Source organism: Zootoca vivipara, chromosome 12 (genome assembly GCF_965207765.1).
Source record: "Zootoca vivipara chromosome 12, rZooViv2.hap1.1, whole genome shotgun sequence".
Classification (NCBI taxonomy): Eukaryota; Metazoa; Chordata; class Lepidosauria; order Squamata; family Lacertidae; genus Zootoca; species Zootoca vivipara.
Window position 1 is genome coordinate 33,773,887 of NC_142595.1, and position 26,884 is coordinate 33,800,770.

The 26,884-nt window shown below is 47.0% G+C and overlaps 2 protein-coding genes across 5 annotated transcripts; one reads left to right on the forward strand and one right to left on the reverse strand.

Annotated features, from left to right (window-relative positions):
- Nucleotides 1–8,573: 8,573 nt before the first annotated feature.
- LOC118095170 (uncharacterized) lies at nucleotides 8,574–16,440 on the reverse strand. Its single transcript, XM_035136206.3, has 8 exons — nucleotides 16,305–16,440; nucleotides 13,192–13,382; nucleotides 12,915–13,048; nucleotides 12,737–12,791; nucleotides 12,519–12,657; nucleotides 10,153–11,492; nucleotides 9,890–10,074; nucleotides 8,574–9,800 (listed from the first exon to the last, which is right to left on the reverse strand). The coding sequence occupies exons 2-8, from the start codon at nucleotides 13,234–13,236 to the stop codon at nucleotides 9,737–9,739; spliced, it is 1,962 nt and encodes a 653-aa protein (XP_034992097.1). The 5' UTR covers nucleotides 13,237–13,382; nucleotides 16,305–16,440; the 3' UTR covers nucleotides 8,574–9,736.
- Nucleotides 12,882–26,273, forward strand: CLN3 (CLN3 lysosomal/endosomal transmembrane protein, battenin). 4 transcript variants are annotated; one of them, XM_035136211.3, is made up of 17 exons: nucleotides 12,882–13,021; nucleotides 16,491–16,678; nucleotides 16,793–16,878; nucleotides 16,980–17,064; nucleotides 17,653–17,755; nucleotides 19,165–19,224; nucleotides 19,317–19,396; nucleotides 20,490–20,575; nucleotides 20,949–21,021; nucleotides 21,825–21,968; nucleotides 22,087–22,217; nucleotides 22,867–22,916; nucleotides 23,427–23,495; nucleotides 23,608–23,663; nucleotides 23,790–23,883; nucleotides 24,958–25,098; nucleotides 25,547–26,273. In XM_035136211.3, exons 3-17 carry the CDS (start codon nucleotides 16,830–16,832, stop codon nucleotides 25,664–25,666), a joined length of 1,341 nt encoding a protein of 446 aa, XP_034992102.2. In that variant the 5' UTR covers nucleotides 12,882–13,021; nucleotides 16,491–16,678; nucleotides 16,793–16,829; the 3' UTR covers nucleotides 25,667–26,273. The 4 variants fall into 4 exon arrangements, with proteins under 4 accessions (XP_034992102.2, XP_034992100.2, XP_034992104.2 ...); XM_035136209.3 differs by lacking the exon at nucleotides 12,882–13,021 and having other exon boundaries at nucleotides 16,974–17,064; XM_035136213.3 differs by lacking the exon at nucleotides 12,882–13,021 and having other exon boundaries at nucleotides 16,974–17,064; nucleotides 17,653–17,728.
- The last annotated feature ends 611 nt before the right edge of the window (nucleotides 26,274–26,884 follow it).

Below are 26,884 nucleotides of genomic sequence, written 5' to 3' on the forward strand. Positions count from 1 at the left end.
AATTACTAGTATTATTTATTATTTATACTCCGCCCATCTGGATGGGTTTCCTCAGCCACTCTGGGTGGCTTCCAACAGAAAAATGAAATAAAAAAATCTATTAAACATTAAAAGCCTCCCTAAACAGGGCTGCCCTCAGATGTCTTCTAAAAATCTGGTAGCTGTTTTTTTCTTTGACATCTGATGGGAGGGCGTTCCACAGGGCGGGCGCCACCACCGAGAAGGCCTTCTGCCTGGTTCCCTGCAACTTGGCTTCTCACAACAAGGGAACCGCCAGAAGGCCCTCGGTACTGGACCTCAGTGTCTGGGCAGAACGAAGGGGGTGGAGACGCTCCTTCAGGTATACTGGACCGAGGCCGTTTAGGGCAGGGGTGTCAAACTCAAATTCATCGGGGGCCGCATCAGCAGTTTGGTCACCCTCAAAGGGCCGGTTGTTTCTGTAGGACTATGTGTCCACTCTTTATTATCATAAATTATTGTCACTGCATTCAATTATTACTGTTTTTTGTAATAATGTAAGCTCATTCCCGCCCCCACGCGGATCACATTCCTGCGTCGTGGCGCGTGTGTGGGAGGGGATGTAAACGAGGGAAATTTGAACAAAAGGTGGGGATCGACGGCTTCCGGGGGGGGGGGGGCTCAACTAAACCTTCGGCAGGAAGGAGAAAGCCACTGCTGGGATTAAAAACCTGCAGATGGAAAGAGGGCTTCCCTCTCCCGCCCTGCGCACACCCAAACCCCGCTAGGCAGGATGCCACACGCTGCAACCCACCCCATGCTTTGGAGAGGGGCAGGAACATGCGGTGCAGCACCAACTCCCTGCTTTGCTTTTGCATCCTCCCTCCTCAGCGCCAGAGTCCCTTCCCCTCGCGCTGAGGGAGGGCAGCGGATTTCCCGAGGAGGAAGGCGGCGGCAGCCCCAGCGGACGTGCATCTTCGCCTCAGAGCTGCTCTTCCCCCCACCCGCGCTGTTGTCGTCTTCGCCGCCGCCTCTCCCTACCGGGACTGCAGGCAGAGGAGGCTTGAAAACCTCCCCCCCCCAAAAAAAATTCCCCTCCCACCTACTCAAACCGCGAGACGACTCCATCTGGAGCCCTACATCACGAGGTGCTGAGAGGTGGCGGCGACAGAGCGGGAAGAGCAGGAACCCATGCCGTAGTCGCCGCCTCCCTCCCGGCCGCCCCCCAGGGAGCAGCTCCACCGGAACTGAGAAGCCAAAGGGCGGCTCGGGGGTGGGGGGCAGAGCAAAAGCCAGGCACCCTCCCGAGTGTCTATGAGGAGAAAACGGGGGAAGAGGGAAGAGAAACCCGGCTCCATTAAGAGAGCGACTGTTGCGCTTCGCCTACTTCCCCCTCAGGCTCACTCCGCGTCCCTTTCGCCCGCTCGCTCGCCCACCTCCCGGATGCAGCCGAGTAGAGGAAGGGAAGCGGCGGGCGGCGGCTCCCCAGTGCCGCCTCACTCGTTCTCGGAGACAACAGCAAAGCCTGCAAAAAAAAAATCCAGCGCTGCTCCGTCCCGGCACCAACTTTGCCGGCAGCGCCTGTAGGGCTTTCCTACCTCCTCGGCGGGCTTCCTCCTCCTCCTCCTGCATCTCACTTCCCCGTCTGGCCGCTGTGCCACCGCCTCCCTCAGCCTCATTCGAAATTGAAATTCCCTGGCCAAGGCAATCAGCGCGGCTCCACCGCCCCGGCCTCCGCCTGCAGCCCCGCCCCCGGTTTTGACCCTTGGCCAATCGCAGGCTCCAGAACTACTGTCAGCGGTTATTGTCGGCGGCGGCTACGCGGGCCACATGACGAGGTCTGGCGGGCCGGATTAGGCCCCCGGGCCTTGTGTTTGACACCCGTGGTTTAGGGCTTTAAAGGTCAGCGCCAACACTTTGAACTATGCCTGGAAACGTACTGGGAGCCAATGTAGATCTTTCAAGACCGGTGTTATGTGGTCTTGGCGGCCGCTCCCAGTCACCAGTCTAGCTGCCGCATTCTGGATTAGTTGTAGTTTCCGGGTCACCTTCAAAGGTAGCCCCACGTAGAGCGCTTTGCAGTAGTCCAAGCGGGAGATAACCAGAGCATGCACCACTCTGGCGAGACAGTCTGCGGGCAGGTAGGGTCTCAGCCTGCGTACCAGATGGAGCTGATAGACAGCTGCCCTGGACACAGAATTGAACCTGCGCCTCCATGGACAGCTGTGAGTCCAGAATGACTACCAGGCTGCACACCTGGTCCTTCAGGGGCACAGTTACCCCATTCAGGACCAGGGAGTCCTCCACACCTGCCCGCCTCCTGTCCCCTGCAAGCAGTACTTCTGTCTTGTCAGGATTCAACCTCAATCCGTTAGCTGCCATCCATCCTCCAACTGCCTCCAGACACTCACACAGTATCTGTTAAGCTGAGTAAACCATCAATATGTGTAAGAGATACAAGAACTAAAGTACCATACTCTGGGCAAAACCTCCCCCCCCATTTTCTTAATTTTGAGTCCCCCAAAATAGGGGGTATCGTATAGACATGGGCGTGTTATACACGGAAAAATATGGTATTTACCATCTCAAAGGAATGGCCCCGCTACTCAGAAAATGCAATCAAGTAAGGCATTGTCTGGTATCCTGGCAGACAGGAGAGAAGCAACACACTCAGAATTCTGCTGGAGTCCGCCTCCTTCAGTGAGGTATGTATGATGTTTTGAGGGGTGGTCTTGGGTTACAGGGTGGGCAATTTGAAAAGTCTTTATAGGGGCTTGTGCACCATTGTTCTGGGTCTCTCCTACCTCCTTGTAAGGAGGGGAGGGAACTCTGTTGCAACAGAAAAATAAAGATCTGCCTTGCTTTCTATGGATCTTGCCTCCATCCATCCATGTCTGACTGATCATGGACTTACAGGACTCAGCCCCTTGGGGAGCTGGGCAGCAAAAGCCAACCCCCTTATTTTTTCCCTATAACAGCACCCTCACTATAGTATTTTAGATGTTTGCTAAAACTTTCTTCATTTTAACAAGTCTATCCTGATTATGTAATTAAATATTTGTTTTAAATTTTGCTGATCTTCTCTTCATATGGTTGATAATTGTTTTCTATCATTTTTATACCCCTTGATGAAGGTGCCTGATGCAACTTGGCAGGGAGGAAATTCTGCAGTTTATGGGCTGTGAAATTAAGAGTCGCCACCCTGATACATGCATGCCCACACACACACACACACACACACACACACACACACACACACACGTCATAACTGAAGGAGACATTTCACTCAGATTTCTTTTTTAAAAAAACTATTACCGTGATGGAGAGTGATCTGATAGGAGAGATGCCAGCTAGCTGGAGGTACAGGGTTCCCTGTATCTTCCACATCTGCTGACAGGCAAAGAGCCAAAAATGATGCCGTTCCCTTCCCCCGCCAGAGAACGCAGCTCTACAATCCACTTTATGCATTTGATGTAGCAGACTTGCTGACAAAACGGGCTGTAATAATTTGATTGTTGCTCCCTCAGAGAAGGCCTGAACCTCGTGCAATTTTGGAAACACACGATCAAGTTTCCAAACAATGTTTTTAAAGCTTAAAAGCAGCTGCAGCCTACAGGAGAGGGGAAGGTTGGGTCAGAGCAGTGAGACAGAAGCAGGTGGTGTTTAACTTAACAGATGGGCAACAGAAGAGGGTTCTGTGATGAGTTCTAAGAGGCTTATAGGGCAGAGCTGGAAAGACAAATTCCACCGTCTATCACCCAGTGGTTAGAAGATCTCACTGCTCTTTCCAGGTTCGAGCATATGGTTTGTAATTGTCAAATTAATCCAAACACCTGTTTGGAAATTTGGACTCCCTAAATCAGTGTTTCTCAACCTTTTTTGGGCCAAGGCACACTTGTTCCATGAAAAAAATCTCGAGGCACACCACCATTAAAAAAGTTAAAAAATTTAACTCTGTGCCGCCCTATATTGACTATATAATTATGACTGTAAGAAACACTTGCCAAAAGTCCCTTTTGCCTTCTGGCTCCCCGGCTGAAAATAGTATTTGAGTAGGCCAGTAATATTATGCAAGGCTCATTATACTAGGCAAAAGGCATTTGCCGGGGTTGTGGGGGTGTGGTGGTGGTGGTAGAAGTAGCTCCTGGTATCTGGATGTGATTTTTTGCTGTTGTTGCTGAAACGCCACCCCAAATTACAGGATCAAATATTATAACAATATGTCCATTGACAGTTTAATGATTTACAGTTTCATGTTGCAAGGATAATGTTCCGATGGGTTCACCTATTTGGGGGTCATTTTGGAAGCCTTTTATTCCTTCCCGGTTTAGTAAATCATACTTGGAGATGGTATTGAATAGGGGATTTCGTGACATCCTGCCCTCCCTACGAAACCCCTTCTTACATTCAGTTGTTTTGCAACAAACGCATGCATTCCCGTGTGTGGGAATTTAGGGAACGGTTGGGGATGAAAAGAACAGAACAATACGCAAAGCACGTTTGGGGCAGGCTGCGGTTCTTAAACACGCTTATCTGTATGGAAACGCCTTTTAAATGGCCGGGATCAACTTTCAAGCGAAAGGAGTACAGTTGAAACCAATGGGACTTCCCAACACATGTCAAAATGTAAACGATTTTGGAAGCTAGTAGCTGGGGTTTCGGTTCCTGCAAGGAACATGAGCTAAAATATATTCGTCTTTCGGAATTTCGTTTTGTTCAAAGTGTATTGCAAAGCGCAAATTGCATTTGAATGATAAATACATCCCATTTTATTACCTGCTCTGGCAATATATGAATTATCGCTGGCACGTTTTCAGAAAAATCAGTTGCTAGCTACCCGGTAGTTTAAATTCCCACTCCTCACGCCCGCCCTTAAACTGAGCCGGATCCACAACCCAGTTAAGCTGGAGCACCTTGCTTTGAGTTGTGGTTCCCTTAAGCAGACAAAAGTGGCATGAAACTGCTTTGGCAATTGAACACACACACACACACACACACACACACACACACACGCGGGGGGGGATCGCTTGTGGGGTTGGTTGTGAATTCCTTTATCAAGAAATGTGGGTCATAGAAAAAGGGTCATTTTCAGTGTCCCCGTTGCTGCCGCAGTTAACCTTTCCTAGGAGCAACTCCTCGGTTCTGAAGACATGCTAAGTCGAGGGCGAGAATTATTTAAGCATAAATATCTCGGCGGGATTTTAAAACCTAACAGTCGGTGGCTTAAAACCTAAACCGCCGGAGTCCACAGCTGCGCTTTGCGCATGCGCAAAGGACTCCCGAACGTCGGGAGCGTCAGCCCCTGCCCCCTCCCACACAGCGCGGCTGTGATGACGGGCGCCTCAGGCGCCGCACGGCTCGGGAGTCGGGCGCAACTGCTGCGGGCGCCGGACGACTGCCGCGGGCGCAGCGGCTCGGCGCCCCTGGCAGCCCGGCACCCTGGTGCATTGCGGGTGACAATCGCCCTTCTCACCGCACGCCGCGGCACACCAGCCAGCGACTCGCGGCACACTACTGTGCCGCGGAACAGCGGTTGAGAAACGCTGCCCTAAATGTATACGCTTAAAACTGGATTGAGGGAATATTGTGTCAAGGTCGTGTGGCAATGGATTGCTTTTTCCAATCCTATATTACTGTATTAGTATTCTTTTTCTGTTACAATTGCAAGTTAAAACCGCAAGGGGTGGGGGGAATTGGGAATGTTTAATCCTCTTCTCTGCACCATTTCCCCAGTAAAAAACCCCTCTTTTATAAAGTTGTGGGCCATATAATCCCTTTCATCTTCTGCCTAAAACATGTCAACTGAGAGAGTGAAACCACCTGATCAACAGCCAAAGCAAATGGGCATTTATTGATTCAATAACCATGCTCATGCAAAGCAAACTACGTACCTCAAGGTATTTGCCTATCCCGCAAGAAGGCTTTGGATCAAAAACTCTGCTCCTGGAATTGCCCGCCGCTTCTGTAGATACCTATTACTATGTCTTATTTTCAGGGTATGGCTTATATTCCTTGAATGCTTAAAAATCCTGCTACGGCTTATTTTATGGCTACGTCTTATTTTCGGAGAAACAGGGTAGATATTCCAACAACAAATCCACAGAAATCTAGATAATGCAGAATACCAGTGCTAACACCATAGAAGGCCACTTTCTAAATTAATGAGTGGTAACTTTGAGAAGGAAACCAGAAAAAAACACTCCCCACCCACCCGCTTCCTTATTGTGAAACATTTTTTTTCCTGGTTACATGAGCAGAAATGTTTCGTGCTATCCCACATGCTATTTATTTCGTCACTTTCCGCATTCAGCTTCATGGGAAGTACCGTATTTTCCCGTGTATAAGACTAGGTTTTTTAAAACACACAAATTAGGTTTAAAATTGGGGCTCGTCTTATATACGGGTAGTGCTGAGGGGTGTTTTCTTAATTTGGAGTCCCCCAAAATAGGCGGCGTCTTATACATGGGGGCATCTTATACATGGAAAAATATGGTAATTCTTGGGCTGTAAACGGCCCCCTCCCAAGGCTGCTAATAGACTTTCTGAAGGGGGGGCGGGGAACAGGCACAATATTTCTGTTCACCACTGCCCAAGGCAAGACTGTAAACAGATTGGATAAGGAGCAATTTTGACTGGGAAAATGCCAGATTATTGGCTCCCCCCCCCCCTGGGTTTACCCCCAAGCACTGGCTACCGGTACTTGAAGCCAATTCAGTGACACTCACCGCAACTTTATGGAAGATTGTGTCAGGAAATCTACTCACATATCTTCCCTATTCAGGTAGGTAGCCGCGTTGGCCTGACAGTGGGAATAAACAAAAAAATTGTCCAGTAACAAACTTAGTTGGTCTCCAAGATGCTACTGGACAATTTTTAAAATTTATATCTTCCCTAGTGTGCTGTAGCGGTAAAAAAGTCAGACTAGCATGTGGATGACCGAGGTTCGAATCCCCCTACTCAGTTATGAAGCCTACTAGCTGACCTTAGGCCGGTCATTGCCCCTCCCCCCCCCAGTCTAACCTACCACACAGGGCTGTTTGGGGGATTAAATGAGGAAGGGAAGAACCATGTATTTGGAGAAAAATGGTGGGATATAAATGTGAAAAGATAAATAAAAAATAAATAAAATCAGGTATACTGTGGCTCAGAGTTTCTCACCTGAAATTTTTCTCCATAGGTTCCATGATCATTCGTTCTGGTGGCAAGCGTACAAGCAGAGTAAAAGCTTAACAACAAACAAACAAACAAAAAACCTTTGAGTAGCTCTGAAAGAACCTCTCTTGTGTTTTTTTTTAGATTGATGTGATCTAGGTATCTGTGTGCAAAGGACTTATAGCAGTCTGAACCAGTGACTGGCTGGTTTGCACGTAATGGCAAGCCATGGTTTGCTTTGACAAACCATAAACCATTAATTGTCCAACAGTCAAACAAACCATGACTAGTTTCTCCAGTTTAGCTTTTTGGCTTCTTAATGAGCATCTTGGGTGTGATGGCCAAAACAAACATGGGCTGTGTACACTGCTGTTCCCTCTGCATCCTCTACACTCCCACTGCTATTTTGGGAAGTAGTGTACGTACAATGTTAGCCACAATCCATATCTTTCCTGTGTCTACCCTGTTGTTTTTAATGAAATATTGCATTTTGACACACACACACACACACACACACACACACACACACACACACAAGCCAGCTTTAATCCAAACTGGGGGGGGAAAGGGGATCTTAGCTGGATTTTAAGCTGGTAAGCCATGGTTAAGGAAGGGTTCTAGGTTTGCACATAACACCAAGCCATAGTTAAAAACAACCCAACATACATAAGTCATCAACAAACAATGGCTTAAAATTGCGGTTTGCTGGCAGAGTTCTGATGTGAGAGCATCTGCCTATCTTTTGGTGAGATTCAACTGTGTGTTTTCATTTTGTATTTTTATATTGTGAATTTTGGCTTAAAATTTGTGTGTGTGTGTAAATGAACATAGTTATTACAAAGCATCAATAAGTCACTCTGGTGACCTCTTTCCAAAGGAAATCAAACCCCCAGAACTTCTCACTGCTCAGAGAACTGGAGTGAGTGTAACTCTTTGTTACAGAGGATTCTGGGTATTTTCTAGGGAGCACGCACAATTCCTGACTGGTACTGGCCTGGCTAATGTATCTCACTGTTGCCTTAGGTGAACAATGTACACTACAGTGGTACCTCCGGTTACGAACTTAATTCGTTCCAGAGGTCCGTTTGTAACCGGAACCCATTATTAACATGAGGCACACTTTCGCTAATAGCGCCGCCCGCTGCTGCTGTGCCGACAGAGTGTGACTTCCATCCTGGGGCAAAGTTCGCAACCAGGAGCATCTACTTTCGGGTTAGCGGAGCTCATAACCCGAAGCATTCGTAAGGAGGACAGTACGTAACACGAAGTTCCACTGTACCAAAATCTCCAGTAGCTGCACGTTGTAGTGGAAGACTGGCAGCAGTAAGCAAGTTGTTTTAGCTCGCCTGCCCATAAGCTCCTTGTGTAACAGTATGGCAACCACTGATATGAATTTATTGATTCATTTGAAAGATTTCTTGTCCACCTCTCAATGGAAGCTTTTGAAACAGGACAAAAGACAGTGCAATTAAACCATTTTTAATACCAACATTTTGACATTTTAAACCAGACAGAAACTGCACACCTGATGGTGAAAAACAGCAACTAAAAACAAAAGTAAAAATAACAATTAAACGTGAATAAATGAACTACATTAACTAATTTTAGTTCAATGAACTAAAGCTATCGTTAAAAAGCCGGAAAGAAAAACATCCTCTTCGCTTAGTTACGAAAAAATATTTTAAAAGTTGGGAGGACACAACCACTGAAAAGGCTCTCTCACATTTGAAAGTGGTGGTACGCTTGATAGAGCTTCTGATGTAGATATTGTTACAGGGGCAGCCAGTGATGTCCACTGCATGCTACTGGATAACAAATGTGATCTGACGCAGCCAGCATAGCAAGTGGTCAAGGGGGATGGGATCTGTTATCCATTGACATCTGGAGGGCACCATGTTGGCTATCCCTGCCTTAACAGACTGAGCAGGAAGGAGTTTTTAGGGAGGAAAGAGCTATATTAAGTACTACGTGAAGTGTTAATTCCACTTTCAGATGATTGTGGAAAAGCAGTGGTTCCGCAGCACTACAAGGCTCTAATGCGGAAGGAGCCATTGATATGAATGCCAACCAGTGCCATGCTGAAGACATTGGCCCCATTTTCTAGTCCTGCTCCCCCAACACATGCACCCCAAGCCTTAGCTGATCACAGGGGTGCGTTCAGACATGGGAATTTTGTGGTGGTTTTCCTGATTATAACACTAGCACTCCTGCCCTGTTTTCTAACGTTGCTTTCACACTGCTGAACCTATTGTAGCTTTTCAATTAATACTCTGGCATGCTGCACTAATTCTTTTTCATACTGGTGGGTGCAGTGTGATACAACCACAAATGTCATTGGACGTGTGGCTACTTCCCCACCCTTTCCGCACATGCGCACTTCCGTTCCCCCATGATTCATGCATGAAAATGGCACCAGAGAGCTGTATGCCGGTAGAGTACCCCAAATTTCACCGCTCATCTTCCACAATTTTCTGCGTTAACAGGGTTGCAAATGTATACAGTATCTCCCCTCCCCTGAAAGCAATTAACATGGAAATGAGTGCTAAACTGCCCCTAGATTTCCAGAGGTGGCATTTACGTCCTGTGAAAGCTCAAATATACGGCAATGCAGAAATCAGCCCTTGGGTCACTGAGGCTTGCGCAGGCGCGTCTGAAGTTCAGCCATCATGTTGGGGTGCAGAGGCCCAAACCTGGGGAGGCAAAGAGAATGAATGGGCAAAGCGAGGCAAAACTCCAAGGTCAACTCCTGGGATGGTGGTGATAGGATATTCATATTTACCCAGAATGCCTTGGGTTCTGCCTGTGCGGTGTTTGTGGTTGAGCTGGAACCTCCTCAGCTACACTTATCGTCTCTGGCTGCGTCGTCTCCACTGGCTGTCTCTTTGTGCTAGGCGCCCGCCGGATAGAGCTCTTGCGGCGAAGCAGCACCCGCTCCATTTGGTGACTTGTGTTCAGTGGCTTGACCTGCATGGAAGCAGTGGATTGGTTAACTCCAGAGTCCTGACTCCCATCATGCTCCATTTTTATATTAGTTTTGCTTACCTTAACTGGGAACGTCCCAGTGATGGAGGCAGTGCAAACCATGGGTTCTTGCTGCTGGCGGCTGTCCGTCTCTTCTGTTTGCTTTGTCTGGACTCCAGCTGCTTCCAGCTCCTCTTTGTCAAGAAGACCACTAGCTTCTGCCGGCCTCTCTGATTCGCTCTCCTGGTCACTCTCCTCTAGCCATTCTTCTCCTGTAACTTCCACTTGTTCTTCTGCTGCCTCCTTTCTCACGGGTTCCTCTACCTCCCTCTGCTGGACCCCTTCTGTCTCTTCTACACCTGCCACTTCTTCCCACTGACCACCCCTGTTCTCTGCTATTCCCTTTGGCTCCCCATCCTGCTCTCTCTCAGTTTCTGCCGCGTCCGGCATTGCTTGCTGAATTTCTTCTTCTTCGGCTATATCTAACTCCTCCTGCAGGTTCTCTTCCACCTCTGGTTCTTCTTCTTGTTCCTGCTTGACCTCCAGCTCTTGACCATTTGCCATCTTGACCTCCTCTTCCTCCTTCTCTAGCCCCCTGTGGTGAAACCCCACAGCCCATGTCTTCCCCTCCTGCCCTTCTGCCTCTGGATCTTCTGTGTGTTCCTGCTCGACCTCCAGTTGCTCATCTTCTGCCATCTTGGTTGCCTCCTCCAGCCCTCGGTGTTGTACCTCCACAAACTGTGACCAATCTGGTACCCTTTCCTGAATCCCCTCGTACCATAAAGTTTCTCCCAGTTCCTTTTCCTGACCACAATCAGTCTCTCTTGTGCCTTTTACTTCCTCCTCGGGCTCCCACAGGTGGCTTCTCCCAGCTCCGAGCATCTCCTCCTGGTCTCCTTCAGTCTCTGCCATATTTATTTCCTCCAGCAGGTCCTTTTCCATCTCTGTTTCATTTTCCTGTTGTCTCTCAGCCTCTAGCTGCTGTCCCTCCACCATCTTGACCCCCTCCTCCACCACCCCACTGAGCTGAAACCCCACAGCCCTCACCATCCCATCCAGCCCTCTCTGCTCTTCTCCCACAAATGGTGTCAAATCTGGTGCAATTTGCTGGGTCCTGTCATACCACAAGGTTCCCACTTGTTTTTCCTCCCTCTCCTCTGAAGTTTCTTCTTCCTGCCCTTGTTTCTCCAACTGTTTGCCTTTGGGCCCCTCTGCTTCCCCATGCTGATGCTGTTCTGTATCTGCCACTTCCTCTAGCGCCCCCTGCTGCTGACCTCCTCCTATCCAGCTGGTTCCTTCTAGCTCCCACTGATGGAGTCCCCCAGTAGCAGTTGGCCCCTCCACATCTTTATGTTTGATGCTGCTGATCGCAGCTGCTGTGGGGCTTGGCTCTGGAGCATCAGCTGGGAACTGAGAGGACTCTGTGGGGGAGAAATTAGGAGGGTCACGTTTACAATATTTATGTACAATATTTGGATTATGCATTTGAATTATATAGCTCCCTCCGCACAAGCCACAGGGCAGCTTACAACAAAGCAAATAGTTAAAAACGCATACAATTGATGAACCAGGATCTTTCAAAAGCACGTAGCAGTTATCACCGAATAACAATTGCTAATAGCATTCAGGTCTCTCCTCCTCTAAACACCCACCAGAAAAGAGGAGTCTTAACTAACTGCCTGAAACACAGCTCAGTTATGAGGGAGTTGCAAATACTAGGAGTTCCTACTGAAGGGGCTCTTTCCTGGGTCCCACACTATGAATCTCATACTGTGGCAACACAGATCTTGGTCTCTTCGCCTCTGCATTTGAGCACCCCAGAACCTAAAGATATTGGTTTCTCCTCACAAATATATACATTCCTATATTATTATTCCACCCTGAAACTAAGGATGTTTTCTTATTGTAAAATATTTTTATTATCGTAATTTCTTTTAAACTGCAACAAGGCTAACAAATTATTATTATTATTATTATTATTATTATTATTATTATTATTATTATTATTATGCAAGATGTCAGAATAAAACATCATCCCCAGTAACAAAGCACCAAAAACCCTGAAATTATACAGGATCATTAAACATTCAGGATCACAATCAATAAAAACAATAGCAGAGAAACATCAGTGCATGCAGAATGCCCAATATAAATATATTGATTTCTCTTTCCAGGATGAGCCATGCGCCAGTAGTCCCAGTTCTGGAATCTTATTCAAATGGCATATATTAGCACAGGAACTTGTCAGTGACAAAGATGGAGGTTTCTCTGCTCATATGCAGAGGGTCTTATCCTCAAGACTTAGTAACCACAACCGCTTCCCACACATTTATGTTTAGGATGGAGACTCCAAGCTAAAACAAACCAGGTAGCAACCCAATCCTCCTAGAAACCCCCATCGGGCCCTCCACAGTGTGACTTTGGCACGTTCTAGAATTTTCCATCACCTGAGAGCTTTTCCTCAGCCTTTTCCTGTCCCTCAGATCTGATGGGCAATTTGGAAAGTTTGTGAACAGACTCTGTTGCCTGAGCATCGTTGTCTGCTGCTTCTGACGCTGCCTGGATTTCTTGGTTGGCTGGGGTTATCTGAAAAAGGAAGGACCATGGTGAAGGAGAGGCGGAGCTTAGATGACTCTTGCCCCGCCTCCTCTTTTCCAGCACCTACCTCTGTGGTGAGGCAACCTTCGAAGACCTCCAGATGTCTCGTTGGAGGGATGTCCCTGCAGGGAAGAGGGGGAATGGGTGAATCTAGCTGCTGTGCCGGAGACCCTTCCACTCAAGAGGCAGAAAGCTCCAAGCATAAATAGCTCCCCCACTCCCATCTCAACCAGCGGCTTCATTACCCAGAGTGTGCCGTCTCCACTTCCCCATCATGGCTGCTGCAACGGCTGCTCCTATTCCTTCTCTGTCCTGGCTCTTCTGCTCCCGGATAAGTTTCATCTCCAAGCAGGTAAGTGGTGAAGGACGAAACATAATCCTGAAGATGGGGTGGAGCAAGGGAGACACTGAATGCAGATGGTCTGTTGAGCAAGCCAGCAGACGCACCCACCTCCCTCTACGTAAGTCATGGGCCCTGGAGCCCACCCCAGCTTGGCTGACGACCAAAGGGGGTTTCTTTACCAGAGCCCGTTGAAGGGTCCCCAGCAGGCGTTGAAGGTGCTCCATCGGACATCTGGGTCAGGTGGAGAGGAGGTACAGCAGCTTCTCCTTTCTCCCCAGGGAGGGAAGTAACGCCGCCGTCAAAGCTTCTGACCACATCCTCCTCCTCCCCTTTGCAACTCATTGCCACAGTCCGTTCTGGCTTTGCACAACTGTTAAAGCAGCACACCACAAACCCGATGGAAACAAGAAGCGTTGAGAGACAGTCAGTGTCAAATGCCGACTAAATCAGCCTCCAACTCAGGCTGTTGGAGTTGGAAAATTCTGTTAATCTTGTTCATTAACCCTCCCTTTTTTACTTTCATCCAAATATCAACCCTTCTATAAAAAAATAATAATAAAAAGATTCTCTCTCTCTCTTGAAAATTTAGTGGCAACTTGACCTGAACCCTGTGCCAACCAGCGATTAACTTTGACCAAAACACACCCAGGTTCTTTCCCAACTTGTGGAACAACCCACAACAAGTTGGGGTTCTGATTAGTTTCAAAATAGAGCAGAGCTTAGCATACCATTAACGTGATTACAAGTAAGGCTGCTATTTATTCATTCATCTGTTTATTAGACCATTATGATCATGCCTTCCCATCCCAGAAAAGAGACCCTTAAGGTAGCTAGCCATTGTTACAATCATAAAAATTCAGGAGGTTCAGGGAGAGAGAGAGAGAGAGAGAGAGAGAGAGAGAGAGAGAGAGAGAGAACAAGAACAAACGAAGGAGCATTAACAAATCAGTTCCCAAATGCCAAATGATGACAGAATGATCCAAGGCCATAGCAGCCTAATTCAGTAGGCCTGCGTACATTTAAAGCTGTACCTTTATCCTCGCAGAGCTAGTCCTCAGCAAACTACATTTCCCAGGAGACATGGTGTGTGTGTGTGTGTGTGTGTGTGTGTGTGTGCGTGTGTGCGCGCGTGCTTTAAATGTATGGTGTGTGTGCAGCCCCAGGTGAGGCATCTACATTTCTAGGTGGGGCTTGAAAGAAATGAATGGGAAATCAGGCAGCTTCCAGACTGTTGCTGTTTTGCAGGTGGGATTTAATCCCATACTGGCAAATTCAGGTTGCACGATTAAAGTTGATCTAGCGCTCTTTCTCAAGAAGCTCATCTGCTCCGCCAATCAAATAGGAGGGTGATGGGGAAATGCACTTGAAAGTGTGGGATTAAAACTTGCTTGATGCAACACTGTATAATCTCCCTCTAAAGGAATCAGAGCAAATGCTCAATCTTTGTGCAAACAGATTGGGATGAATGCTCCATAAATAGCTCACCTGGAAGTGACCTTTGGTTATTTCCTCAGAAACATGGCTCCAACATAGGATTAGACAAATAAATAGAAAAGAGGAGACTGAGAGGAGATATGATAGCCATCTTCAAATAGCTTAAGGGATGTCACATGGAAGACGGAGCAAGCTTCTTTTCTCCTGCTCTGGAGGGTAGGACTCGAACCAATGACTTCAAGTTACAAGAAAGGAGATTCTAACTAAACATGGGGGAAAACTTTCTGACAGTAAGAGCTGTTCGACAGTGGAACAGTCTCCCCTCGGGAGGTGGTATACTCTCCTTCCTTGGAGGTTTTTAAGCAGAGGTTGGAGGGCCATCTGTCATGGATGCTTTAGCTGTATTGCAGGGGGTTGGACTAGATGACCCTTGGGTCCCTTCCAGTTCTATGATTCCAAGATTCTAAATGCAGGATAAGGCTATCAAAGGCTACTAGCCACAATGGCTATGCTCTGCCTCTACAGTTGGACATTGTGTGAAGCTTGGGTTGCATACACACACCACACTTGTAATGCACGCAGCTTTCTCTAAAGAATCCAGGGAATTGTAGTTTGCTAAGGGTGCTTGGAATTGTAGCTTGGTGAGGGGTAAACTACAGTTCCAAGAATTCTTGGGGAGGGGAGTCATGTGCTTTAAATGTACGGTGGGTATGCAGCCTAGAATGCCTAAAGAGTACTAATAGTTACAGCTCCAAATCTCTCACATATGTCTTCTGCAGGGTTGTGTTTCCTCAGAGGAACCAGTTAAGAATAACATCTATTTCCTCTGGCCTAGGTGGAGAGAGAGAGAGGTCACAGATCAAGGAAGCTCGGTAAACGGCGTCCTTAAAATCAAACTCATTGTTGGTTTGTACAATATAAAGATCCTTCGAGAGAAGACTTCTTCAATCCAGAATCGTTAAACAACTTGCAAAGGGTCATTTTCTTTAGGAGTGCAGGAAGGATTCTAGTATCTAAACCAAAAAGTGGGACTTCCTTTGCAGTTGGTCTGGAATCATATGGGTGGTACAGAGATCCACAGAGCTGCAGCCTGGGGATGCCGGGCCATTCCTCAGAGAGCAACAGGTGTAGCCCAGAAACCCCAATTCTGAACATAGTGGGGGAGAAGTAGCTTCCTACAAGGCTTGATTCCACCACAGCCCCTGCCGCCTATTATTTTTTCTCTCTTTCAGAAATTCACCATGTGGAGCAAAGCTCATCCCCTCATCAGAATATGCCCCCCTATTTATTTATTTGCCCTGGCCTGCATGAATTGCATGTGCATGAAAGGTCACGTATTTAAGCTCTGGGTCGCAAAGCACAGACAGATTTATAAATTCATGTGTATGTGACAAATTCCAGAGAGGCCATCAGGCTTGGCTGCAATATATTGTAATGGATTGTTCTGAAGTCATTTCAGCACCAGATTAAAAACAAAATTGCCCCAGCTCCCCCTGCCTGCCCGCCCCGCCCGCCATCCTGTCCTGTATTTTGTCAGAACAAAGTTGGCAACCCTACTTGGGATGACTGCCCCCTCCCCCACGCTTTTACTTACTTTTTAAAACGTTTCTGTTCTGGAAGGTACTAAGGAGTCTGTTTTGTTTACGGTTTACTTTGTGATTTTTCTCTGGGATTTCTGCTATAATTTTAAAAATAAACATTTTACTTTATTTCGAGTGTTTTGAATGGTCAGGATAGAGGGATGCAAATATTTCAAAATAAAATACATGGCAAAACTCTGCAATCGGTCACTCCATTAAATACATGCAGGCCTCGTGTAGAATGCCTAATTTAAAGTGATAACGAAACAATACCGAACCTGTTCATACCCATCTGAAGCTACCCGATGAATAGCGTTATTGCAATAACTTTCCGACAATCACGCTCTGCCGGGAGAGGAGACTGTTGTTGTAAAGCAGCCATGTCAATTGAGGGCACATCTAGCTTCATTACAGCGACTTGTTGGTCAGCTTGTGCCTACGTCAATGTATGGCTTTATCGGCAGGGCACGCAAGTGAGGGCACTGGGAGCAGGAAATGGCATCAAACCCGGAAGCAAGGTCAGGCGGCAACTTCAGCTTCACATGACAGCTGCTTAGGAGGAAGCTTATTGGATCTGTTACGCCTAGCAGAGAGGAGCGATGATATGGCCTAAAGCTACGCGGTCATGGTCTAAGGCTCCGATTTCTTAAAGGTACAGAAAGAGAGACTGGTGTGTGCAAGAGGGAGAGGATATCTCAGTGTAGTTATGAAGTTTCTAGGGCAGCTATGGTTTCTGTTTTTATCTATGCCCCCCCTTTTGTTATAGATAGTCGCCCCCACTACCCCATTCTGCCCTGCCTGCCATGGGACCTCCTGGGAGTCTGTGGCATCACATCCCGAGTGATTCTGAAGGTGAGTCTTCTTTGCTCCCATCTCTCATCCCCCCCATTCAACAACCCCCCCCCCCGTTTTCTTCCCTGACTCTGCTCCTCTTCCACCCCCTCAAGAAACAGGGGAAGATGAAGATGCCTCACCCTCTGCCGAGCCTGAGACCACCCTGGATGCCTGTAGCCAGTGGAGGAACAATGTGGGCTTCTGGTGAGGTCCCCTTTGCTTTATTTCCACAGTTTTTCTAGGCTATGGAGCATGAACAAAAGCAGAACCTCATTTCTTATTTTATATAATGCAGCTTCTCTGTGGCATTATTTCTTGCACAATGACAGCTCGATTAAACTCAGGTTTCTCTTTCTATGCGTTGGTGCATTTTGCTGTATGCTCTGTTCACAGTAAACTGATCAGATTTCCTTTCCTTTTGATCTCCTCCCTTGTTGCATCCTCCACATCTGAGCATATTGCAACATACTGGAGGGCTGTGTGGGGCTTGCTGTAGCCGGATTTGTACGAACTCTCTCACACACTCGTTGCCTGGGGAACAGAGGGTGTGGGGATGCCATTCTGGGATTTCAAAAGGGACTAGTCTAAAGGCACGATGTAGCAACCTTGCTAAAGCTAGGCAGAACTGAATCTGGATGGGAGGCTGCTTGGGAGCAGGGAACCTTATATATGCCCCCTTGAACTCTGGCCTGGAAAAAAGGCAGAATAGAGATGAAAGAAATGATATGATAACACTGACTCTCCTGTCTTGCGCTTCTGGGTGCTCTGACTTGCCTGCTTTCCCCTCCACAGGTTGCTGGGACTCTGCAACAACTTTGCCTATGTAGTAATGCTGAGTGCGGCCCATGATATTCTCAGCCATCAGAAGGTGCCAGCAGGCAATGGGACTGAACCAGTGAGAATTCAAACAAGAGGAGTTCTTGAGTGTTTGTGTACAAAACAGAGCAAGAAACAGATTGTACTGGGTGCAGGAGAAAGCAAGAGAAAGTATCTGAGCCTGGATGAGAGAGATGAATAGAAAAACAGGGATAGAAAAACATCTGTGTGCCAGATGTGGTACATTAGAGCCTACAGATGCGAAGGACTGTGGGCTGTGGCAGAGGGTGCATCACCTGTGTGTACGAAAGATGAAAAAGGATTATTTGGATGTTGGCACTGCACTAAGGCTGACTCTAGCACTTGGTTAGCAAGGCCTTTGGATATTTGAAAGGCCTCTTAAGATCAAACTACTCTAAGCAGAGGGGAAATTTCAGGCAAACGTGAAGGCAAACATCTCAGAGCATTGGATCTGACCACAAACAGATTTGCTCTGTAAATTTGTGGACAAGTACTGTAAGTGGGGAAAACGAGCCATTCAGATATTGTACACAGCAAAGAAGGAATTGGGATGCCCTTACACTGCTAGTGAGCACATGCACTAATCGAGAAGATTGTGACATTGCCCAGTGCTAACTAAGATGGCAGCAGTAATGTCACTCTCCTCCTGGGCCCTGCAACATGACCAGGGAGCCGTATACAAACCAGCCATGCTGGTTGCTGACAGTGGTCATGAGTATGAACAGAATGTTTGACAATGCGATTTGGTGGTGCTAATATTGTACTGTTGAGTGTTTAGAATAGGACCAGGGAGATCTGGGTTCAAATTCCCACAAAGCCATGAAGCTCACTGGGTAATCTGGAGTTTGTCAGCCTAACCTACCTCCCAGAGTTGCTGTGGAGATAAATGGGGGAGGGTAAAACCATGTTACACTGTCCCTAAACTAACCATTGATGGAAGGTTGGACTAAAAGTATAATAAAAAGTGTCTGAAAATCTGCAAAGGTCAAACTTCTAACTGCATTTTTTGAAACCTTCAGACTTCAGACTGGTCATTTCTTTGCAAAAAGTAGTTCCAGGGCCCCTCTAATCTTCCCCCTCTCTTCCTGTTCCAACCTCCCCACTACCACCACCAAAGCTGATATTTGCCCCTATTCTAAAAATCAAGAAAATGGCAGGCAAAAGAAGGGTTAAAGCTGGGTTGAGGAACCGGTGACCCTCCATGGTGTCTGGGGCTGCTGGGAGTTGGAGTCCAACAGCACCTGGAGGGCCACAGGATTAATCCATGGATTAAACCAGGCACCCCCAAACTTCGGCCCTCCAGATGTTTTAGACTACAATTCCCATCATCCCTGACTGAATGCCTGACTGAATAAGTTATACTTCCATACTGGAATGAGGAAAATCTTGGAAAACAGATGGTGAAATGATGGCTGAAAAAATTATTCTCTCCTACATTTAACCTCTTGTGCCCAATTGCTCCCTCAGACTCCCCCCAGCGTTCCTGCAAATGCTTCTCGTTACGACTGCAATGCCATCTCCACGGGGGTAAGTGTCGGATGCGGGGAGATGACAGGGGCAGGTTTGAGAGTGTGGCACCAGCTACTGGCTCACTCCCATCTCTTTGTTGCCCCCTACAGGCCGTGCTGTTGGCTGACATTCTGCCCACCCTTCTAATCAAATTCAGCGCACCTTTTTGTATCCACTTGCTCCCATATGGGTGAGTTGGCTCAGATCGCTGGAAATGTCGTCTGGGTAGAAACCAAATTCCCCTGTAATGCAAAATGGAAATGGGAACTTATTTGCATGTGTATTTGGAACAAAATTGTATAATCCGTAGAAAGGAGAAGATGTTAAATTGCATTATGTACTTGTGGCCTTTCTGTTAACATATATGAAAAAATATCTTGATTCATTATTGTGAAGTAATATCCAAGCCAAGGCTTGCTGGGAATTGTAACTCTCTGAGTGCCAAACCACAGAGCCCAGAATTCTTTGAAGGAAGAATGAGCTACGAGCCCTGGTAGTCACGAGGGGTTGTCTTTGTATGTGACATATGGGCAAGAGGCTTTATGGTTAGTTCAGGCCTCGTCCATTTTCCATCTTATAGCCAGCCCTGTCTTGAGCATATGCGCCACCGAGGGGGGAAAATCCGCCCAGCACCACCAAATTTAGATTAGCCCCCAAATTAACTTTTATTATGCTTATGTCAGACACCACGCTTACGCCTTATCTCTTGTTATGAATGACAAGCACCGCCGTTGTGAATGACAAGCGTGGTGCGTCTTTGATAAATGAGCGCACAAAGTCGAAAGTCCTTTAGTGAAACAGTAGGTATACATTTTGGTAATACCTAGGTATATATGTACAGTGGTACCTCGACTTACGAAGACGATCCGTTCTGTGGCCGTCTTCGTAAGTCGAGGTTTTCGGATGTCAAAGCGCCACTACAGCGCATGCGCAAAGCGCGATTTTGCGCTTCTGTGCATGCGCCGACCGCACACGCCGCTCTGCGCAGGCGCAGAACGTGCACGCCGAAAGGACTTCCGGGGGTTGTCGACTTTGGAAGTCGAAACCTTTGGAAGTCGAAGCGTTCGGATGTCGAGGTATGACTGTATTTTGTTTTTATAGCTTGATCAAAATTATTTATTATTTCATAATAGGTAGATAGTTAAGAGGTTAGGCAGCTTCAACGGTGGGCGCCTGGTGCCCCCCAGAATCGGGCGCCCAGGTGCCCTGCACCCCTTGCGCCCCCAGGTAAAGACGGCCCTGCTTATATCTCCCCCCCCCTTTCCTCACTCCACCCCTCACAGCTTGCGTGTCGTCATCTGCGCCATCACGGCCTGGGGTAGTTTCCTGTTGGTAGCCTTCTCCACAGGCACAGTCCAAAGCCTTGCAGGTAAGAACCATCTTCACAGGAGATGGGGTTGGCAGGGGGCAGGCAGGCAGTCCTCAAATTATGGAGGGCAAACCCGGGGAGCTTGGCCCCCTTCTTATTTATTGTTACAGCCTCTTGGCGGCTGTTTCTTCGCATGCTTCGAAGGCACGATTTGACTAAAACTGGGGGGGGGGGGCAAGAGCATGAGGCTTACGGGTTTTATATTGCACCACCCGTATCTTTCCAGCTGTGATTTGAGCATATGTGATCTCTTGCTTTAGAATCGCTGCCTCTTAATTGTGAGCTCTGGCGGTGAGGGCCAAGAGAAAACAAGAGGGAAGCACCAGCATGTTTTGTATTGACTGGGTCTTTCTCCGCCTTCTAATTGTTGTAGGTGTCGTGCTGGCCAGTATTTCATCTGGCCTGGGTGAAATAACATTCCTTGCGCTCACGTCTTTCTTCGACAGGTAACTAAAGGCACACAGTGGCTGCAGGGTGGAGATTTGGCAGTGGGGTCAGATGCCTTACTTGCTCAATGGGTGCAGCCTGTTTCTTTAGATTAGGGATGGGGAACCTGTGGCCCTCCAGATGTTAATGGACTACAGTTCTCATCATCCCTGACCATTGGCCATGCTGCCTGAGTTGATGGGAGTCCGAGCCCAACAACATATAGAAAAGCCACAGGTCCCCCAACCCACAAGGCCTTCCTTCCAACCATGGGGAACAGCTTTGAAAGAGGAAGGCAAATATAACGTTTTTATACAGCCACAGGTCCTGTTTCGAAGCATCCTTGTTTTGCCTTTCGATCTGAAGAAACAGGCTCCAAAATCTTCCAGCTTAGTTGCTTTGCACCACCCACCACCACCACCCCCAGCAACTTTTAAAAAAGATATTTTGTTGGCCTGTTTTTTTTGTTTTTGTTTCGTTTTCATGGTGAAGGATGTGTGTGTGTGTGTGTGTGTGTGTGTGTGTGTGTGTGTGTGTGTGTATATATATATATATATATATATATATATATATAAAACTAAACAAACATGCATACCTATCTGATAATGATAATAAAAATCAGAAAGGCCTGATGTGTGAGGGGAGGGACAAGATTGACAGCTGGGCCAGTGTTTGGTTTGAAGCGTGAGTAGAATAAATTTGTGCAGGATTTGTCAATTAGGTAATGACGCTAGGTCTGGGGGTGCTTTCTGGTACCCAGAAATCACTCCCATTATGACTCATGTCCTTTCTGCTTCTCTTCCCACGCCCCCACCCCTCCCAGTGCCGTGGTGTCTGCCTGGTCTTCTGGAACAGGTGGGGCCGGCCTGCTAGGGGCACTTTCATACCTTGGACTGACAGAGTCAGGCTTGAGCCCCCAGCACACCCTCCTCCTCATGACCATTGTTCCGGTCATTATGCAGGTCAGGTGAGGACTAACTTTCTCATATTAGGTATCTGCTTATAGCAGTAGAAGTTTTAAAATGATCATTCGAGGCCCCATGGCTCCTTGACCACCTTCTTCCTCCTCTCCACTTTCTCTATAGTTATTCTTTTGTGCTGGCTCCACCCCCCGGAGCTCCCCGCTGTGGCTGGGGCAATCGTCCGCAGAAGTCTCTGCGTTCTCCTTCCTCAACTCAGCAGCCGCTCCTTGAGATTAAAGCTACAGTCCAAAACAGTAAGCAAGCCCTTTACTGGCCCTTCCTGTGGTGCCACCTGTTGTATCATAAGGGACAGGTTAAGTATTTATACCCACAATGCACATTGTTTATCTTAAGGCTTTGGTATTATTATTATTATTATTATTATTATTATTATTATTATTAATTATTAATGACTTTCAGTTTTAAACATTTCAATAATTTTACAATCCTTTTAGCATTTCAAAACTCGACTTTCTTCCCCCTCTTTCTGCGGTTCCTTAAATTTATTTTAAATATTTTCTGCCTATCAAAATGAACTTAATTTACTCCTTTATTCATCTACCTTAAATAAATACTCTTATAAACCTGCAAGTTATTACAATAATCCTTCCAATGTTCTTCTCTGTTTACAGTTTATTTGTAAATATTCAATAAACCATTTCCATTCTTTTATTTAAAAAAAGTCTATCTTAAGACTTTATCCCTGGGAATAAATGCTGTCACGGCTTCTTTACCCATGATGCACTGTGCTCACGCCAAGCACAAGGAAGAGTCGCTCACAGATATTGCTGTAACTCCTCATGTAATATCCTTAGCATTTGGCAATGTACAGAATTTTTCAAAATTCTTTCAATAACGTTGTTTTTATCCTGTCTCATTTCAACTGTCATTTTCTTCCTTCAGAGGCACAAAGCCCTCAGCTCAGCCTGCAAGAAAAGGGGCAGGTGGTCAAGGTAAGAATCAGGCTTAGTATGTGGTGTTTTGTTTTTAATATGAGTGTGTAGGATTTTTCGGAGCACATGTTTAAAGGTGTCCATATCGCAGAAAATATCAGTATACATTTGCGTGTAAATATGTCCCTATTCTAGAGGGTATCAGGGTGAATAATGCATAAAGTGGATGCGGGGAGAATGCTACCGTATTAAATTGCTAAACAAAGGCCAAGTCTCGGTTCTTACTGGAATTTATGCCACATTATCTGGAAGCCCTTCTCACCGATCCCAGATGTAAAAGACCTCATTGTGAGTTTACCCCTCACCTTCCCAGCACCCTTAAAAAACCACAGTTCCCAGGATTCTTTGGGGGAAGCCTTGTTCTTTAAATGTATGGTGCAAATGTGATCCCAGTAGTAAAGGGTGCTGTTTGTGAAGCCTGCATTACTCAAGGTGACCATATACCTCTGATTGACTCATGGTTTCATGGCCTTCCCATGATGCACTAACATGGACCTTCTCTGTTACTAGGGTCTCTTAAAATACCTCATCCCTTTGGCTGTTGTCTATTTTGCTGAATACTTCATCAACCAGGGCCTGGTGAGTAGTGTGAAAGTTGGGGATGGGTGAAGACTTCTTTACCAGGGAGGTGGAGCTAAATATTCTGATCCATCCCCATTAATGCCCCCCCTTTTGTCTTCTCCTTCCTCAGTTTGAACTGCTGTACTTCCATGAAGCGCCGTTTAATCACCCGCAACAATATCGTTGGTGAGTGAAAGGCGGGGAGGTGAGACGAGATGGGATTTTGGAACCTCAGTCTGGCTTGGGTTGGTAGGTTAGAAAAGTGCTGGGAGCTAAAACTCCTGATCTCTCCCCCCCCCCCGCCTCCTATAGGTACCAGATGCTCTACCAGGCTGGGGTCTTTGTCTCTCGTTCCTCTGCCAGCTGCATACGGATTCGGCACATATGGCTCCTTGCAGTGTTACAGGTAAAACATCCCCCTCGCCAACAGACACCTGCATGAATGATTCCTTTTTGCTCTTCCGAGACATGTTCATCCCCCCATTTCTGTTGTAATGTTGACGTTGCAATCCAAGTATTGTGATCTTTCTCTGCCAGTGAACACATGCGGTAGTCTTATCATTGGGTCTATCTAGCCCAGTTTTGTAGAGTCTCCAGGAAGCAGACTGAGCTCCTTTCAGCCAGGGACTGAACTTGGGCCTTTGTGTTTTGCTTCTGAGGTGGAGGAATGGGGTCACTCCTCCCACCTGCTTTGTAGGTAAAGGTAAAGGGACCCCTAACCATTAGGTCCAGTCGTGACCGACTCTGGGGTAGCGGCGCTCATGTTGCTTTATTGGCCGAGGGAGCCGGCGTACAGCTTCCAGGTCATGTGGCCAGCATGACAAAAGCTGCTTCTGGCGAACCAGAGCAGCACACGTAAACACCGTTTACCTTCCCACTGGAGCGGTACCTATTTATCTACTTGCACTTTGACGTGCTTTTGAACTGCTAGGTTGGCAGGAGCTGGGACTGAGCAACGGGAGCTCACCCCGTTGCGGGGATTTGAACCGCCTTCTGATCTTCTGATCGGCAAGCCCTGGGCTCTGTGGTTTAACCCACAGCGCCACCCTCTTTGTAGGTGGGGCTATGCAAATGACTTGGTGTTTGGTCTGCTTCAGTGGGAGGAGACTCCACCAGTTTGTCCCACCTGCTTTAGAAGCAAGAGAAGCTAGGCTTCTGTGAACCTTTTGGAGGATGATCACACATTTATTGCACTGCAAATTGTCCTTCTGGATAGGCAGGCCTAGTCTCCCATTGTGCCTTTCAGAACTGCCTGAGCAGCAGGAAGGAGCAGGCAGTGTTGCCTGCTAATGTCGGCAGAGCAGCAGTCTCTTACTTTGGTCTGTTTGAAGTTTCCTACCCTTGCAATGTTTTCCTGTTCTGCTTATTCCCCATCACTGCCACCTTTCGCTCCTTTTCCCACAGCAGAACAGCCATATTGTTTTCTCCTCCAGTTGTCAAGGTCTTGACATGCTATCTCTTGCTTCCCCTCTCCAACTAGTGCCTGAACATGGTGTTCCTCTCGGTTGCTGTGTCCAAAATGTTTCTACCCAGCATCTATATAGTTTTTGCTCTGGTACTCTACGAGGGATTGCTGGGAGGAGCTGGCTACGTGAACACTTTCCACTGCATTAGTGAAAAGGTGAGCTTGGCGGGGGTGGGAGGTACCCAATAGGGAAGAATGTTTATGGAGCACCCAGGAGGGTGAGACTTCAGTCACATGACTGAGGGTAGAGAAAGGCATATCACTCAGAGTTTGAGAGAGATGAGCATGAGGCCAGTTCCATTATTTGGAGGGAGCAAGGAACAAGCAAGTAGACCTTTTAACCAGTTGGGTTGTGTGTGTGTGTGTGTGTGTGTGTGTGTGTGTGTGTAAGCACCTCTCTCCTCTTTCCCCTTCCCCTGCTCCAGCAAAGTCTTTTTGTGCTGCAAAAGACACTTGGGGGAGGGAAGCAGGAAGCAGGTGCCTGGGAAGCTCAAAAGAAAGGTGATAGTGACTAGGAGTAGTACCTCCCATTTTCAGAAGTCATAGCAGAGGATCATTGTCTAATATATATATTCTCTCTCCTCCTCCCTCCCTCTAAATGCAGAGCAAGCCGGAGCACCGTGAATTTGCTATGGGAGTTGCTTGTATAGCTGACACGTTGGGCATCTCCCTTTCAGGTGCTGTTGCTATCCCTATCCACAATTATTTCTGTCGCCTCCCTTGAGGCCCACTTCCCAGGGGGACCAACGGATGCCTTGACTTACCACATGCTTGTTTCTGAACAGTACATTTCCCAGAATGGAGGAGGGAAAGACACTGGGATGTGCATGCCAGTCAAAAGAGGAGAAAGGAGGCACACGGAGTTGAGGGGTCGGCTTTTGGCATTAATTTCCTCGTCTGTTTTGATTTTGGAGAGCATTTTACTTTAACCAAGCCTGAATGGGAATCTACTTTTGTCCCATGTTGCACAGCAGTGGGAGGGCTTAATCAGAGCACACAATCACAGATGGATGGAAAATCATGTTCTGCAGTTCATAGGGGGGAAACATGTGAACGTTGCATAAAATAGGTCACACAGCACATCCTTGTGTTGGGCAGGGGGAGCAGAGGGAAGAATATTTAGTATGACACTCCTAAGTAACTAGAAGATACTGCAGAAATGGGATGTGCAGATGCATAAGTGCATTAATAACCATAGACAAATATGGAAGGAGGGAACGAAGATTGTTAGGGTGAGATGCACGCTCAATTCAGAAAGAGGCAAGGATAATAATTTTGCACAGTGATGAATTTCTGTCTCAAGCTCAATCAATAAACCAGCCATATTTCAATTATTGCTCTGTTGTTGCTCTTTTTCAACGATATACCAATTATGGTACGGGCTGATATGTTTGGGGGATTTGTTGAGACAGCGGCTAGAAGTAGTGAGTGGAAATAGCAAGAGTGCAGATTTTGGCTCTGAACATTATCAGAAAACTTCCTATTGGGAAGAGCTTTTTGGCAGTGGGAAATGCTGCCTGAGGAGGTAGTGGTGTCTTTCATTGGAAATATTTAAGTACATGGTAGACACCCATCTGTCAGGAATGCTGAAGTTGTAAGATTCCTGCACTGAGCACAGCTGGACTAGAGGACATCCAGAGACTCCTCTAGCTCTAAAATCTCCTCTTCCCTAGCATATGCATATTTGTACAGAATGAAACATATTTTAAGTAAGGTTTTTAATCTTTGTCGTCGGGGTAGGTAACAAACAATAAAGCCACAATAATGTAGGAGTTAAGGGAGATGTGAGTTCAAATTCCTGCTCACCTGCAAAGCTTACTGGTGACACTGTGCAAGTCACTCTTTCTCTGCCTAACCAAACAAGTAGTGTGGTGGGGATACACAGAGAGGGCATGTGTTATTTATGTAATTAAAAGTATTTATAAAGTGCTTTAAATTTCTT

Bases quoted from the DNA above. Each gene is read 5' to 3' on its own strand.
- CLN3 (XM_035136209.3), top strand. From the start codon at position 16,830: ATGGGACCTCCTGGGAGTCTGTGGCATCACATCCCGAGTGATTCTGAA. The intron at 19,225-19,316 runs GTAAGTGTCGGA...TGCCCCCTACAG, and splicing joins GCAATGCCATCTCCACGGGG to GCCGTGCTGTTGGCTGACAT. The intron at 21,022-21,824 runs GTAACTAAAGGC...CACCCCTCCCAG, and splicing joins CTCACGTCTTTCTTCGACAG to TGCCGTGGTGTCTGCCTGGT.
- LOC118095170 (XM_035136206.3), bottom strand. From the start codon at position 13,236: ATGGAGCACCTTCAACGCCTGCTGGGGACCCTTCAACGGGCTCTG. The intron at 12,658-12,736 runs GTAGGTGCTGGA...TTCCTTTTTCAG, and splicing joins AAGGTTGCCTCACCACAGAG to ATAACCCCAGCCAACCAAGA. The intron at 11,493-12,518 runs GTGATGGAAAAT...TCTCCCCCACAG, and splicing joins GGCTGAGGAAAAGCTCTCAG to AGTCCTCTCAGTTCCCAGCT.